Source organism: Chironomus tepperi, unplaced genomic scaffold (assembly GCF_022539635.2).
Source record: "Chironomus tepperi strain 1889 unplaced genomic scaffold, CSIRO-AGI_Ctep_v1 contig_309, whole genome shotgun sequence".
Lineage (NCBI taxonomy): Eukaryota > Metazoa > Arthropoda > Insecta > Diptera > Chironomidae > Chironomus > Chironomus tepperi.
The window spans coordinates 3,000,304-3,017,192 of NW_027226431.1; the positions used below are offsets into that span (position 1 = coordinate 3,000,304).

The 16,889-nt window shown below is 33.3% G+C and overlaps 3 protein-coding genes across 3 annotated transcripts; 1 reads left to right on the forward strand and 2 right to left on the reverse strand.

Annotated features, from left to right (window-relative positions):
- Positions 1 to 156: 156 nt before the first annotated feature.
- Prp8 (pre-mRNA processing factor 8) lies at positions 157 to 8,765 on the reverse strand. Its single transcript, XM_070643077.1, has 10 exons — positions 8,650 to 8,765; positions 7,251 to 8,396; positions 6,364 to 6,998; positions 4,994 to 6,238; positions 4,324 to 4,750; positions 4,115 to 4,261; positions 3,434 to 4,053; positions 3,107 to 3,363; positions 577 to 2,986; positions 157 to 501 (listed from the first exon to the last, which is right to left on the reverse strand). Exons 2-10 carry the CDS (start codon positions 8,366 to 8,368, stop codon positions 224 to 226), a joined length of 7,137 nt encoding a protein of 2,378 aa, XP_070499178.1. The 5' UTR covers positions 8,369 to 8,396; positions 8,650 to 8,765; the 3' UTR covers positions 157 to 223.
- Positions 8,766 to 8,911: 146 nt separating this feature from the next.
- Golgin245 (golgin subfamily A member Golgin-245) lies at positions 8,912 to 14,629 on the forward strand. Its single transcript, XM_070643084.1, has 6 exons — positions 8,912 to 8,995; positions 9,134 to 9,475; positions 9,537 to 13,073; positions 13,215 to 13,286; positions 13,445 to 13,567; positions 13,640 to 14,629. The coding sequence occupies exons 1-6, from the start codon at positions 8,912 to 8,914 to the stop codon at positions 13,664 to 13,666; spliced, it is 4,185 nt and encodes a 1,394-aa protein (XP_070499185.1). The 3' UTR covers positions 13,667 to 14,629.
- LOC139092607 (uncharacterized) lies at positions 14,512 to 16,776 on the reverse strand. Its single transcript, XM_070643082.1, has 4 exons — positions 16,235 to 16,776; positions 16,007 to 16,164; positions 15,732 to 15,946; positions 14,512 to 15,668 (listed from the first exon to the last, which is right to left on the reverse strand). The coding sequence occupies exons 1-4, from the start codon at positions 16,375 to 16,377 to the stop codon at positions 14,730 to 14,732; spliced, it is 1,455 nt and encodes a 484-aa protein (XP_070499183.1). The 5' UTR covers positions 16,378 to 16,776; the 3' UTR covers positions 14,512 to 14,729.
- Positions 16,777 to 16,889: the final 113 nt, after the last annotated feature.

Below are 16,889 nucleotides of genomic sequence, written 5' to 3' on the forward strand. Positions count from 1 at the left end.
GGATGGTTTATGTGATCAACTATAGATAAATTTTCACTTTCATTCACTATGTATTGAATTTATGTCGCCAAAATGTTTCTTCTGTCCTTCAATTTTATTTATTTTTTTAAAATCAATGAAAACTCGATTATTTTTTTTTTAAAATGAGGAAAAATTTATTATTTATTTATTTTTTTATTGTTTCATTGGGTTTTATATCAAGACATAAATCTATAGATTATTTTTAAGCAAATACATCTTCACGATCTGCACCGGTTCCATCGCTGGCATCTTCGAGATTTGAAAACATTAGGAAATGAGCCGGTCGATGAACTTCATGGTAAAATTCTTTTGGATTTGAGAGCATTAAGTCATACTTCATGTTTGGATCGTGACGTACTCCCATGAAATTATAATTCCAACTGCCTTGTGCTGGAACCATAAAGAATCCGAGGAATTTATTCGATAGTAACATTTGAACTCTCTCGTAATGACTTGGCAGGTAGCCTTTCGGGTTGTTTCCTGTGAATTAAGAATATTTAAATTAATTATTAAAATAAAATAAATCTAAGGTTTATCAAATATGGCAATAATTACCTTTATCGGTGTTCTTAGTTCCCCATTCAAAACCAGAAGGCGTCAATTTGTAAGCTGTTAATGAACATGAGCCAGGCGTAAATGAACAAGTAATGATGATAGTCTTTTCTCCATCCCAACTTGGATTTTCGGACATAATCTTGGCATGAGTTGTAATGTCCTGAGGTGATAATTGTGGCAATTCATTTGGTTGCGTATGAATCCAACCTAAAGGTTCCATATCCTTTAAGTATTGATGTGAAGGTAGAATATTCGGTAAATTGACAATTTGATGCGTTCCCCATTGACAAGGCATGACAATACAGCGAATTTCCTTAACTTGTGGATTATCTGGTGGACTGATGCCATACAAATATCCAGCGATTTGAGCTCTCAAGTCAGAAATAGTGACAAATTTCTTGAGAATATTTTTCGGTAAGATGTAAGTATATCCAGTTTCCTTAATGTCATCGGAACTGACGTAAATGTGATTTGTACGTAAATGTAAATTTGTGGCTGAAATAGCTCGAATACGCCATTCCGTCTTTGAACTGAAACTCTGTGTCTCGTAGTTTGATGTCGTCGATGTAATAATTTCATCTCCATGCTTATTTGTCGTTCTTGTTGTTGTAGCTGTCAATTGTGATTGTTCTTTTGTTTGCTTCTCAATTTCAGCAATTTGTTGACGTTGTGCTGAAGGTGCGGATATTTCCATACCCAAAATAATATCACGAATTTCAGATTGTGTCAATGACGCTACATTTACATTATTCTTCTTTCCGTAGTCAGCCAAAATTAAGTCTTTTAATTGGACTTCAACCTTTATCCATTCTTCGTCGCTTAATGTTGGCCAGATGTGATGAGCTTCAGTAATTGTCGTTTTATCAGGTTTCAAAATGACCTTTGTTCGTTCTGTATTAACATGAAGTGCACGAAGGATCAAAATCAGACGTGAAAATGCAGTATATGATGAAATTGTCTTCAACCAGTCATCATACAAGTTGAAAAGAACCATTTGTGGTTCTGTCGCTTTAAGAATCAAATCACCAAACTTCTCAACCTTCAAACAAGCTTGGAAAGGCAATTGAAGTTCAGATCCCTTAATGACGATATTAGGGAAATCAAGTAAATGGACTTCAAGTGGATCCAACATTCCTTTTCTTGTTACGATAATCTGTTTTGGCTGTTCTTCAACTGGAAGTGATCGAATCAAGGCAGCAACTTCTTCAGCAGTTTTCCATTTTGCAAGCTGTCCTAAACGTTTCTGTCCAGCCCATACTGATGTATGAATAATCTTCAAGAACAATTGTCCAGTACGAGGATTGAAGATGAAAATAGCTCCATTAATTGGTTTTGTTGTTAAATTACCCTCAAATGTTTTGTGAATTGTTACACGATATACATTAGTATCATCCACAAACCAAATAATTTGATTACTGAACAATTCTCCATAATTCTGAGATGATAAGTAAGGTTCAGTTGGTTCTGAACTGTACAACTGAAGTGCCTTTCTGATACGTTCTCTTAACACATACAATGCAGGATTTGCCTTCATAATTTTAGCCATAGCTTGTTGAATTAAAGGCTTGCAACCTGGGAACCAATTTCCGTAAGCACTATGCAAATTATATGCTAAATCTATTGCAATCAAAACACCTGTTGGCGATGGATAAATTGACATATTGTCTGTTGTATAATCCAAGAATTTGGCTCTTGAATATCTTTCAATATCGTGGGAATCGTAATCACCCCATCGAAGCTGTACATCAATCCAATACTTTTGTGTTGTTGTATTATCCATTGTATCTTTTGAATCAGCCAAAAGTGATGGTCTCGAGACATTCCATTTATAGGCAGGGAAAAGAAGAATATCAGCACATGAAGAATTCATCTTGTATGATTTACGTGGATGAATTGTTTCCTTTTGTACTGTTTCAATTTCCAAAGCGTCTAATTCTTGATCGAATACTTGACACAAATCCATAACAATAGATTCGTGAATCTTTTGCCACAAGTGAGCACGGAAGATTTGAATCAATGAGATTTTCAATGTTGGAATTTTACCATGCATGAAAATTCCAGTCAAATCAAGTTGGACCTGGAAACCAACGTATACATTAGCTCTGTTGATTGTTGGTGACCACCATAAAGTGAAACGACGATTAGGAATTTGATTCAAACCACTACGCTGTGCATTTGTCAATTTCTTATATTTCATCGATTCTTCGAAACCTGAGGCTTTTTCCCAGAACAAACCTTCCCATGTTGGGAAATAAGTTCCTTTGAATAATGTGTGTTCAAGAATACCTTCAACACCACCCAATGCTTGGATCATATCTGTACGATAATTATTCAAGTTCCATAATTTTCCGTCGTGTCTCTGATGTGTCCACCAGAAGGGATTCTGTTTCAAGACTTGATATTGCTTGAACTGCAAATAAAAATAAGAATTTAATGCTAGTTCAGTAATTCTGAGTTCAACTCATTTCAGTTCATTTTAAATTATAAAATGACCGTTAGAATTCAAATTTGAAATGATCGTTATATTTACCTCAGTTCTAATACGCCAACCCTTATCGTATGCAAGTGTGTGACGATCTTTTTGGAAGAGGGTGTTGATACGAGGAACACCACGATCCCAACTGTCTTCTAAATCTTCAAGTGTCAATCGTCGACTTTGAGCATTAGCTTCTTGACGTTTTAAAGCATATTCAGCCCAAACACGTTGGGAATCAATAAATTCACTTTCCCAAGGCTGAATATAACGATACAAGTTAGGAATCAATTGATCTTCGTCATGTGACATACCTATAAACAAAGAGAACGAAGAATCAAATTAATAAATTGGCAATACCAATATTTACAGATATTAAATTACCAGATCGGAAGTGAGTGATTCCGGCATCTGTTTGTTTTGACCATCTCAAATCAGATTGTGGAATCAAAACGTGACCCATTGACAACATTCCCAAGCCACCCAATTCCTTTGGTGTATAAAATACAACGGGTGGAAATCTTGAAGGCATTTTTGAGTTCAAACCAATTTTGATACGAGTTTGAATCTTGTTTTCGCACTTGACAAGTAAATCGAGTAATTCTTGTGTATTTACAACTGATTCTCTGAAGTATGTCATCAAACCAATAAGTGCTGTATTCCATTTATTGACAATCTTTGTGAATGTTGTTGATCCTGAAGCCATCAAAATCTGTCTTACACGATTGTGGAATCTATTTAATGATTCGTCATCGACTCTCAAGAAACATTGAGCTGTTCTTTCTTTAGTCACTTCATTTTGTAAATTCCATACACCATCACGATGTGTGAATTCTTCATGCTGTAATCTGCATTTTGGTAAAATTCTACATTCAAATCCAGCCATATTAAACAGCAAATTGGGATTATCCTTTGAATATACAGACACGAATGTATTGTCCCAATGAACAGTCGTTACTGAACGTGGCAATCTATTTTTAATGTCCCAGAAAACTGCTCTTCCTCTGTAAAATTAAAATTGTCTTTTAATAATTTAAATAATTTAAAGGAAGTGAAAAATCTTACAAATTGACATCATGCTTCATCAAACGCATTCTTGCATCTCTTGGCCAACACTTCTTATTATTGTAGCCAACAATATTTTCGTTATTAGGATCTGGATGTTCAGTCAAATACTTTTGAATCAAGTCTCTTGCTTCTTCTGCTGTGAATCTGTTGATTAATAACATTATCAATTACTTAACGTCTAAAGGAATTAAATGATGAATGTTTACCTGAAGAAGATGTGAATCTTATCGACATAACGACAATATAATCGAATTGGATGTGAAATTTCAACGACAGTATCTTGGAAGGTCAAGAAATCATTAGGCATTTGTGGGGGTCCAGCCATTTCACTAGCACGTTGTAGACCAAGCACAAGTAAATCCAATACAAGTCCATAATATTGTGTGATAAACGAAGCAAATTGAAGACCACGAATAATTCCATAACTGTTTGTATGGTTCATATCCTTATAATTAATAACGACATTATTTTTAGCTGTCATATAATCAGCAATGTTGTGATCCACGATAAGACGAAGCAATCGATTCAATAGTGTCAAATCAATCTTTTCATACAACTTCTCGAATCTTGATTCCATAAGGACATTACATTCACCTTCAGATACTTCCCAAACATCCTGCAGATTGTTGATTCCTATGAAATAAATTCATTATTATTTTAATTATTTACCAATTATGTCAGATAATAAAATCTAATAGTTACTGATGTGCTCTACATTATTCTGTTGTCAAAAGACTTACCGTAAGCGTGAGGTTTGTAACAAGGGGACAAATCAAATCTAATCTCTATGCTACAAAGCACACGTTCACAATAATCACCAAAATATCTATATAAAACCATTTTTACGCAAATAAGAAGGAACAAAATGAAACTTACCTTGACAGAATTTATAGACTAAAAGCGGTGGAGGTTCTGTGTCGCTAGGTTTAATCCATGGAGGGAATAGACGACGTTTATCTGCTTCATACCATAAATATTGATCAAGATATGCATCTGTGATCTTTTCTAAAGGTTCTACATCATAAACTGGAATTAAATGACTGTACAAGTCCATAAACTCAATTCCAGTTTCCTTAAATGCTCTTTGTGTGAGTAAATGTCTTTTGATTCTCGATAAAGCTTCATGAGGATTATCATAAGCCTGTTCAATTAATCCAAGCTCCTCTCGTTGACTCTGATTAAGACGTGATTTTACGCTGTAAGCTTCCTTTAATCTTTCAAGTGCCAAAATCAACAATTTTGTATCGTGCTTGTATGATAATGGTGGGAAAGGAATTGGAGCAAATCTTCTCGATTCAAGCCAATGAACTGTTGTTGTGTATATAGCAACAGCTTCTTCTGGAGAAATATATGGACCGTCCTTCAAATAATTATGCTGTCTCTCTTGTTCAGCCTTCAAATACAATCTCGTTAATCTTCCCAAATTCTTCTTACATACAGTCTTATCAACAGTCGCACCTCGACGAATTCTTTCACGATTATAATGTGCTGTATTTGTCCACCAATCTGCCTTCATTTTAACATAACGTAGAATCATATTTTCAATTGGAATCGGAAGTCCAGGAACTTTCCATGGAATATTTGCCTTCCAACAACGCCAAGCTTCTGATAAATGTTGTAGAATAGTTCTTGCTTTATTCTGCTTAATTCCCTCTGGCATCATATCAACGATATCGTGCATAACGGATGCTCTCAATTCCAAATCGAAATGAGATTCAACACGTTGTTTTGTGACAGTTTTGGCAACTCCTTTACTGTGACGACCTTCGAATTGACGTGACAATAAATTTCCTAACCATCTTTCCAACAATGGTGTAATACCACGCATAAAGAAGAGCCAAACTCTCCATCCTGGTGCCCAAAAACCACATCCTGGACCTTTTCCAACAGATCCAGTATTAAATCGATAATAAATGAGATGCTTTAAATCTTTACACATACGAATTTGTCTCATAAGCTTGTATTTATAACGATACATTCCTGTCAATTGTCCAACGTGAGCAAAAATGTATTGCAAACCATCAGAAAGTTGGAACGCATCAACATTATTCAATCTGTATTGGACATGTGAGTCGACGATCAACTTTGTCAAACGCAGAATTTCACGACATAAATGGAAAGCTGTAAATAAATGTCTATTAGATTTACGTAGTAAAATTGTTTCGAAATTTAAGCTATAAGCAACTTTTAATCCATGGATTAATTTTAATCCAAAGATTAAACCCAGCTTCAAAGTATTAACTCACCATTTCCGAAACGTGACTTCTTTCTCTCTTTTGTTGTCAATGTTTTAACTGGTTTTAAATTGAAATTATAGTCAAGATGCAGATAGTTCAAATTTTTACGATGAATCAACAGATTCAACATATTATATCCTTGTCTTGTCACTTGCAGTCCAGCTTCTACCCAATCTAATGTCGTTGTTTGGAAAAACTTTGTTGCCTTGAACGATCTGAATAGATAGCGTTTCTTTTGTGGTTTTGGTCGACGATGTTTTAAAGCATTAAGGACATAATATTTCAGCAACTTTTGATAACTGACACGAACTTTTACTGGATTTCCTGGTGGACAATGTTCTTTGTACCAGCATTTAACGATTGGAACATCAATAGCACGACGACAACGTCCAGATCGCATATTGAATGGTCTTGGAGCCCATAACAAGGCAATTCCATTAGCTGTGTTGTCAGTATAAAGTGGAGTGTCTTGCAAAAATGGCTGCACTTCATCAGGAAGAATAAATTCTTCGTCATCTTCTGGTAATGGATCAACAGATTTAACTCCATGACGATGAGCAATTGGATTGATCAGTGGATCAAAATAGAATGCTGGCAAATCTGGATCTTCTGTTTTGATGTAAACAACACTTGGTGTGTGGTACCTACAAAACAAAAAATGTTTTGTATTAGTATAAGTGAAACTCAGCCCTTATATACCCAATATATGGTATTAAGGAAATGGCATTCACTTTGCAATACACAGTCATGCACAAAATTAGCACATATTGTAGTAAAGTTTGATTGCTTTGATTTAATCTATCCACGGAAACAAAGGTAATTTCCATTGTCTTAGAAAGTTACCCAATTCGCATGGACTTGTGGACAATTAAGGATCAAAAAATCATATGACTTACCATGAAAGATGAACGTAAAGCGGCATGTTGTTGTAAAGATATGGAAATGCAATACGATATTCAGTTCTAACAGGTTGACGAATGATAATTTTGTTAATGTCATTGAACTCATTCCAATCTTCATCTCCTAAGTGTTGATCCTTAATTAAAGGTTCGAATTTTGGACCGCCAGGAATTGCCATATTTAAGGCTTTAGCGGTAAAGAAACTCTTTGGATCAAAGAGATAGAAAAAGTTTTCGTCGACAAGATCTGTCAACAATTGATTAGCTAAACGATATAATGTGGCCATTTGTGGCAATGTCAAATTCCATTTTCTGAATGTGGATCCATTGACATGAGGAGTTCCAACAAGTGGTTTATGTTCATAGAACCAATCAAAAACACTGCCGTCTTCTTCTGGATCTAAATCAATTTGAATAGCTTCTAACGGTTCAACATCAAGAACGTTATCAGCATAATCAAGAGGAGGTTCCTCATCATCAAATGGAGGGAATCTCATTCTTTTGAAATGTCGACGATCTCTCTTTTCACGTCTCATCATAATCCACATTGTACCCCATAATGCAATATATAGAGGTTCAATTACCCATGGAATTTCATTTACAAATGTTATAGCTCCTGTAATGTGATACAAGACTTGAACGTCTCGAATTTGTTCCCAAGGCATTGGCATATTTTCTAAAAGTTTCATGACTGCATGAGGCATATACTTTAATGCTCCTAAATAGACTCGCTTATCATGTCTGTATTTTCTACTTGTCATATCACCATGATCTCTGATAATCTTTCTAACATGTTCTGCAGGCATATCGGCTTTTTGTGCATCTACAAAGCCAAATTTCCGCTTTTCAGCAAATCTTTTTGATTGAAGTTGTGCCCATTTTTGTGACTTTTCTTGTAGTTTTTCTTCACTTATGATTTTTGTATCTTCTCTTGGTGGCGGTGGATTTCCAAAATTCCAATCCATTCCTGTACTAGGAGGAATTTGAATTTGAGTAGCTGCCAACTGCTGAGCGTGCATTTGTTGAGCCATCATTGCCTGTTGCTGAGCCATAAGTTGTGCTGTCCAGGGAGATTGGGGTGGTCCCATCCCCGGAGGCAGCATATAAGGATTCATCCTGGATATTTTTTTATCCCACTTCTATCTATAAATTGAGGTTAATAATGTAGTATTATTAAATAGTCCTAAATAATGTTTTAATAGGATTTAAACGAGTTAGAACAAGGTTAAAATAGTAATATTAATTTAATAAGTGAAAATAGCGCATTTTTATAAACGTTTGGAAACGAAAATGTCTGTTTTCAGAATGTTGATTTCAACAATTAACAAATTGACAAAAAAATCCTATAAATTCAGTATCTACCATTGAAATTCACATTTTATCCAACTCAACTCACCTTCTAGTCCGTTTTTAGGATGTTTTTATAGTAAAATTAGTTAATTTAACACGATTAAACTTAAATTGTTGAATATTTTCGGCTTTATTTTTTCTATCCTTTCAAGTAAACAAAACTTAGTAAACTTTGAAAAAGCGCTTTTCAAAAAATGACGCGAACCGTGGCAAAAAGACGCGAAAAAAAAGTGAGTGAGAAAGAGCAAAGAAAATATTTCACTAATAATTCGTCTAAAAATTAAGTTTTTCCATTAAATATCAGGAAAATGTTCAAGAAACTTAAGGATAAGATCGCAGAAGAAGTAAAGCAATCACCTGCTCGATGGGAACAGATCTTAAATACAGCGCAGGTATGGGAAAATCGAGGAAAATTAATATAATTTTTGTTGGACTAAGGGAAAATCAAATAATTAAATTATAGCGATTCATTGTTTATTCAAATCATCGTATTGAAGTGTATAAATATTGTTTTTTCCGTTTATTTATAGGCGGCTGTTAGTTCGGCAAGTTCTAGTTCCAATTCTGATGAAAATGTCACATCCAACACAAATCAAAGTAGCGAATACTCGTCATCAGCAAATGAAAATTTTTTCTCGCTCAGTGAAGATACACCCCAAAATTCTCCAATGAAAATACCACTTAATAATAGTTCGTCGACACCAAGTAGCAGTAAAACAGTCAGTGTAGATTTATACAGTCCATCCTCGCAAAGTTCTTCAATTGTGAATAACGGTACATCTTTCACTTCGCAGCAACGTACAAGACGATTATCTAATTCATCTGTTGCAAGTGATGTCAGTTTTCGTTTACCACACTATGAATCGCAGCCTGTAAGTTATACAATTGTAATGCACATGCATCATGATAACTATGTAAATTATTTAATTCAAGGCACATAACATACAATCAGATTGGGAATCAGCAAGTGAGGCTGAAGACTCAGGACTCGCCCCATCAGTTGATGCTCAACTTGAACAAATTAGTAAGGAACACATCTATCAAGCGTACAGAAACTCACTAGATAAATATCAAAAATATAGAGGTCGATATACGGATATAGTTAGGAGATTTAGAGAACTCGAAAAGGAAAATGCAAAAGCACGCCAGGTTCTCGTCGAGACGCAAGATAAAGCACTTCGTCGTATAAGTGAGCTAAAGGAACAATGTCAATTAGAGCAACAAGCAAAAGCTCATTTAGAAAGTGCATTAAGATTAGAAATGGATGATATGCAATGTGTAGTTAAGACATTAAAAACAAAATTAGAATTGCTTGGTGAAAATCCTGATCACATTTTAAATGGTTCCTCATCAAAAGAAGACAGCCTTATAAATTTCTCAAGCGAAGGAGACACGTCTAACGAACATAACGAACTTATCAATAGACTTGAAAAAGAAATAAACGATTTAAAGAAAACTCATACTGATGAAATCAGTAAACATGAGAGCACAATAAAACAGCTGACAGATCAACTTGAAAGCTCACAGAAGGAAATTGATTCATTGAAAAATTGTGAGGAAGAGAACAACATTACAATGGCACAAAATAAAATGATGATTCATTCTGAATTGGAAAATAAAGAATCCGAGGTAAAGAAATATAAGGAAATGATAGCAGCAATGGAAGTTAATGAAAAATCACTCACAACCGAGCTTAAAGCAATAAAAGAAAAGTTTAATAAGCAAGCACAAGACTTTGAAACAGTTTCAAATGATAAATTAAAGCTAGAAGAGCGCCTAAAAGAAGTGTTTGAAGAGAAAAAGACGGTAAATAATGAGTTGAAAGACATGAAGGATAAAATAGAAAAAGTAAATAACAAGTTTAAGGAACTAGCTGATGACAAAGCATCACTTCAAAATCAAAATGAAGGTTTGAGTTTGGAAATTAAAAAATGCAAGGACGAAATTAATGAGCTTCAAAGACAAAAAATATTATTAAATGAAGAAATTAAAAGCATTAAAATAATTAGCGAAAGTACGGAATCGGAAACGATTAATACACTTCAGGAATCAATGAGAAAAACTGTGGCTGAATTAGAAACAAACTTGCATAAAACGAAGGAAGAACTCAATAAAATAATTGAGGATAAATCAATAGAAATGTCGTCATTAACAAGTAAGCACGAGGAGATGTTAGAAAAGTACGGTGAAATTGAAAAGGAACGTGACACTTGCAAGTCGAAAATTGATTCATTGAAAAATGAAAAACGTGACTTGGAAAAAACGTTGGAACGAGAAATTCGAGAGAAAAATGAGCTTAAAGCACAAGTCACAAACATTCTTCAAGAAATTGGCCGTTTAGAAGAGCAATTAAAGGAAGTTAGATCAAGTCATTCGAGTATTCAAGCTGAGAAACAAAAATTGGAAGAGAAAATCGAAAAAATTCAGCGACAGCATAATGAAAGTAAATCAAAATTGGAAAAAGATCATATTCATAAATGGCAGACTAAAGTTAAGGAGCTAGAATCAAAATTGCAGGAAATTCAATGTGAAAATTCTCAATTAGCTGAGAAGAATTGCTTGTTAGAAGAAAGCTCACGTCGTAATTCCGATGAAATTAAGAGATTACAGTCCAATCTGTCTGAAAATCAGGTATCACTGAGAGATGAACATGATAGATTAATTAATCACTCGAGTAAATTAGAGGAGGAGATTCTCACGCTCAATGACAGAATCACACAATTAACTGGTGATCATGCAAGATTATTTGACGAAAAGGAACAGCTTGATCATCAGTATAGATCATTACAAGATGCAAATGAAAAGATTGAGAAGGAAAAATTATGCCTGATGGAAGATTTGAAGCTTGCTCAAGAGGAACTAAATTCATGTAAATCAAAAGTGAGCCAATTAGAGACCGAAAAATCAAATTTGACTGAATGTTGTGATAATTTGAGAATTGTCGTTAACAATATCAAGACAGAAAATGAAGCAATGATTGTTACAAGAGATGAACTTCAAAAGTCATTTGATAATATGAAGGTTGAAATGGATAAATTGAGTGGATTCAATAAGAATCTAAGTGAGAAAAATAAATCACTAAAAAGTGAACTTGACACACTCAATGCAAAGAATCAAAACAGACTCACAGAGTTGGAAAATATGCTTAAATTAACGACAGATGAGAAGCAGTCATTGACCGAATCATTGCATAAGAATGCAACGGATATCGAAAAGAAAATGAAAAATTACGAAGAAATTAAAATTCAGAATGAATATTTGCAGACATTAGTCAATCAACTGCAAACAGATTTAAGCAATTTAAAAGACGAGCTGGCGAGTAAGAATGAATTATCAAAGGAGATAGACGAGAAGAATGATGTGATTAAAAATTTGAAGGAATTGAGTGATAAATTAACAGCAAATATCCAAGCTGAGAAAATTGAGTTGAGCACAAAAGTCAATGAATTGGAAATTAAATTGAATTCACTATCAGATTATGATGGTATGAAGGAACAGCTCGCGTCTCGCATTACCGAAAATAATGAGTTGTCAGCAAAATTGAAGGAATTTGAAATTAAGTTATGCGAATATGATAAATTGGTAATGGAGATGGATATATTACGTAATGAGAAGAAGGAAGTCGACAGTAAATTTAATTTGCTGGAAAATCGCTGTAAGGAATTGGAAGTGAATCATTCAGTTATGGAAAATCAACGCAAGGAAGTCGATGAGAAGTATGAGGCATTACAAAAGCATTGTAAGGAAGTCGAAGAACAGCATGCAAAAACTCAAAAAGAACTTGAAAGCATTCAAAATGAGATTCAAACGGTCAATGACAAATTCAATCAAATCAACGATGAAAAGGTTAAGCTTGAGAAAGAAATAGAAAGCAGTAGGAGCATAATTAGTGATTTAAATAAAGATTTCAATGACAACTTAAAAGAAATGGAAGCGTTGAGAGAAGAAAAAGCAAAATTGATTGAGGAGGTCGAAAGTCATAATATGAAAATATCTACAATGGATAAAGAACTAAATACAGTAGAGAGCATGAAGACATCCGATAAATATGAATCACTTCAAATGGAAAATTCCAAGCTTCTTGAAAAATTAGAAAATCTCGAGAAAACAAGCGAGAGAAGAATTTCAGATATGACACAAGAGATTGAAGAGCTACAAGAAAATTCACAACATTTTGCTCAAATCAATTCAGAATTTAATGAGCTAAAAGTCAAATATGATCAACTGGTGAAAGAGACGGCGAATAAGAGCGATGATGAGTCTGGCAATAGCGACGGGATTTCGTCCATTAAAACAGAACGAGACGAACTTGCCGATAAATTGAAGAAAATCATGATAGAAGTTGAAGATGTGTCCAATAAGAATCTGTTCTTAGAACAAAAGGTTGAAAATTATCTGATTCTTGAGCAATCAAATGAAAGATTGAAGCTAACGAATGAGAAACTGATGAGACAGCTTGACGAAACTCTGGTGAGTGCGCATTTAAAGGTCATTAACTTATGGACGTTGACAAATTTATGTCTTCACACTATTGTTGACGTCATTTGAGAATGAACCATAAATTATTTTTATTTCGTAAAACGTTAATAATTTCCATAATCATTAAATCAGGTCTCAATGCATCACAATGAAGGAATTCAAGCCAATACGGAATTTGAATATCTCAGAAACATTTTGTTCCAAGTAAGTCAATTTAATGCATACTTAAGGATGTTTATCTGAATTTATGATTGCAACCGTCTTGATTATAAGTTGAATGAACTATCAAGCCTGGATTTTTGTCATAAATTGTAGATAGTCATCCAAAAAATACAGAATATTAAGAATTATATATTTTACAGTATTTATCGGGTCATGTTAATGCCAATGGCACGACATTAGTGAAAGTAATTGCAGCTGTTCTCAAATTTACTCCTCAGCAGACTCAGCTTGTAATTGATAAGGAAGTGCAGCGACATACTTTGGTAAGTAATACTCAATAATAAAGGATGATGACTTAGTGACAATAACTTCAATTTCCTTATTTCCATTCACAGCTTGGCCAATTAAACAATTTTCTATAGCAAGAACTTTACGGAATCAACTTATCATACTTTTAAAAGAACCTAATTTAATCAAAACGGATCGCATTAAAGCAAACTAGATAAATTTAAAGGAAAAAAAAAAACAAAACGATTAAAGTAACTTAACATTTAAGCTACAAATATGATAACACATTGTGCATTGCATCATTAATGAATTTACATACCTTATGATCAGATCAGCCAGACAAAATTTGAGCCAAATTGGATGACTTCTTTTTATAAGATACGCGATATATATATATATATATTTACAAAATTTTTGCATCGAGATGATAAAGTTATTGCATTTTTTTATCCCTCACCTTTTTCATTATTCAGACTTTCAAATTGCAAGATTTAGTGTGATTGTCCATTTACTGTAGATTTTTATCAAGGGATCAACAAATTTGATAATGATGTGTAAATGAAGCTTACGTTGATTTAATTAGTAAGGCATTGATGAAAATTAAATTTGAGATTTATTTTGACTACCTATGTCAAATGATTCAGTGCTGATAGGAACCTCACAAATGTTTCAATATAATTTGAAAGGTTTTGAAACCAAAAATAAAATTTGTATGGTTTTGAAACACGCAATATAATTTGTGAGGTTCTAAGTTTTACAAAGTAAACTGTTGTTTTAAGTAATCTGTATGGTTTTAAAATTTGAATTTTTAATAATCGTTATTTTCGATCTTGAAAATTTTAAAAAATTTCGATCAACAATAGCTTACGCATTATGTCCAGCATGCTTGTCCCTTGAATTTTTATATAACAATGCTAAAATTCAAACCATTTAAAGTAGAAATTAAAAAGTGATGTTAATGTGTATTAAAAAAAATTAATTTTGTCCTTTTCTGGTTAATTATTAGTCAAGTGTACCGTAGTTTAGTTTATAAAAATATACATCTAAGCACTTTATTTATAAAAAAAGGAAGATAAAACTAATGTTGGAAAAAAATATAATCGATTTGACGATAAAAAGTTTAATCTATAAAAAAAAAAAATATTTTAACAATAAAAAAGCTTTACTCATGTTTTTATGTACAATCTAAACTTTAGACTAATTGTTACTTAAGAAATTTAGGAACGAGCTAGAATATTGATTCGGTGATACTGGATCGGCTGGTTTCTCTGGATCTTCAAAGGATGATTCACCATTCCAATCTAAATTCTCGACATTTTCTTCCTTAAAATACACTTTGCTCGCATCTGAATTTTTCGGTGATTTTACAGAATTTCCATTGGAATTTTGCTGCTTTAAAATTAAATTTTCATCATTAGCTGATTGAGGTACAGGTTCTGATGTGTTTGACGTTTGTTTTATTTCATTTGAACTTTTAATTTGTAATTTGTCAATGGCACTTTCGACTATATGCAACGCCTTTGGACTTTTTGACGATACTTTATCATTTCTTGGTGATGTCTTGTTGTTACTGTTAGTTCTTGTACGTAATTCCTTTGGTGATACTTTCTTTTGTGGTGATTTATGCTGCGTTTGAGGAACTGATTGTGATCGTTGGGTTGGTTGGTGGGTATTAGAATTATAGCTATTTGAGTGATAAATTGGCTCAGATTTCCTTAAAGGAGGCCTTACAGGCTTTACTGGAACACTTTTAGGAACACTCGGATATCTTTCGTATCTCCTTTCATTTGATACTGTTGATTTTTGTGACGTCGTTGGCTGCTGCGGTGGTGAATTTTCATTAATTTTGCTGGTCACTTTTATCACTTTCTCTGATTCCTCAGATTTTTTCATGTCCTTTGAAAAGTTTGGATTTATATTTGGACTTTCCAGCAAATAAGGCTTATAGACTTTATCAATGGACTTTGATATTGCGTCACTAAAGCTGCTATAATGGAGATCAAGCGTCATGAGAAGAAAAGCTTTTGTTTTGGATGTTAATGAATTTATTTCAATTAGGCACTTCCTTATGTTCATTAACACCAATTCGATTTCTGTTTTATGACGATTTTTTAAGAGATTTCCATTAAGAGCCATCTGAAAATGAAACAGCATTGAGCATAATGAATGTGACATTGATTTAAAAGCACTTAGTCATACCTGAGCTAAAATAAGTTCACTAAAGTTATCATTTTTAAAATGAAAAAGCGTTTTGAGCTCTTTTTCGAGTTCCAAATTAAGGAGATTCAGCAGCGATTGTCCCAAAATGTTTATTGGACTTCCATTTGAATTTCTGGCTTTATTAAAATATTCTCCGAGCAGTTTTATAGAATTATAAAATTTATTGACATCGTCACGTTTATAATGGTCAGCACCTGCCGTAAAATAAGCTGTTTATAATCTCTTGATGACGAGAAAATGTCACATTTACTTACATTGAAAGTTCTTTTGCAAGATTTCGATGCATGCATTTTTTGTTGACTTGCCATTCGCACTAAATCCATCCATTTGTCGAGTACAAAGAACGGAAACGAATTTCGATACAAAGACACCGTCTTTTAATGCTTTTGTGTTGAGGAAGTCAAATAAATCACTGAATGTAAAGCAGTTATGTAGATTAATTAATTATATTCTTCAATTGTTTGACGTGTCACAATCATTACCTTAAAGTCTTATCATCCACAATATATTTTGTAAAAATCTTGAGGATTTCCTTTAATTTCATCGATTGAATGATGACATCTTCAGTCTCAAAGTTAGTAATAAGCTTGCCAATTTCTTCGAATTGATCACTCTTATGACGCATCTTTTTATGCTCTGTGGTTATTTCCGTAAACTTGTTATACGATGATTAAGGGTAAAATCCTTGAGTTACGAAAATTACAATCACAAAATACACTAAATCGTCAGATGTTTACGTGCTCTTAGCTATATAGTATGTATATGTTATGTACTCTACTTATTTTCTTTTCTTCTTGTTGTACTATCTTCCTGATTCTTTTTTTATATTACTTTTTATGCTGTTTTCTACTTTTGTTATGACTAATACAATCAAATTATAATGTTCAACAGGTAGACACTTAATGTATCAAACAGGATTTTCCTGCAAATTTACACTCTTTTATATAACTTTCTATACTTATTTCACAATTTTATGTTACTACTATAAATTAATCGTATATTCTCCGTAAAATTTACGTAAATATCTTTTTTAAAAAAATTTCTTTTGCGTTTTGTTTGAGGTTTATTTTTAATGTGTGAATATTCTGCGTATTAGATTTTATCAGTTCCTTTAATTTTACAGTATTAAGAACAGCT

Bases quoted from the DNA above. Each gene is read 5' to 3' on its own strand.
- LOC139092607 (XM_070643082.1), bottom strand. From the start codon at position 16,377: ATGCGTCATAAGAGTGATCAATTCGAAGAAATTGGCAAGCTTATTACT. The intron at 15,947-16,006 runs GTAAGTAAATGT...ATTTTACGGCAG, and splicing joins CTTGCAAAAGAACTTTCAAT to GTGCTGACCATTATAAACGT. The intron at 15,669-15,731 runs GTATGACTAAGT...TTTCATTTTCAG, and splicing joins GTGAACTTATTTTAGCTCAG to ATGGCTCTTAATGGAAATCT.
- Prp8 (XM_070643077.1), bottom strand. From the start codon at position 8,368: ATGAATCCTTATATGCTGCCTCCGGGGATGGGACCACCCCAATCTCCC. The intron at 3,364-3,433 runs GTAATTTAATAT...CTTTGTTTATAG, and splicing joins AATCACTCACTTCCGATCTG to GTATGTCACATGACGAAGAT. The intron at 2,987-3,106 runs GTAAATATAACG...TTTTATTTGCAG, and splicing joins GTTGGCGTATTAGAACTGAG to TTCAAGCAATATCAAGTCTT.
- Golgin245 (XM_070643084.1), top strand. From the start codon at position 8,912: ATGTTCAAGAAACTTAAGGATAAGATCGCAGAAGAAGTAAAGCAATCA. The intron at 8,996-9,133 runs GTATGGGAAAAT...GTTTATTTATAG, and splicing joins AGATCTTAAATACAGCGCAG to GCGGCTGTTAGTTCGGCAAG. The intron at 13,074-13,214 runs GTGAGTGCGCAT...TCATTAAATCAG, and splicing joins GACAGCTTGACGAAACTCTG to GTCTCAATGCATCACAATGA.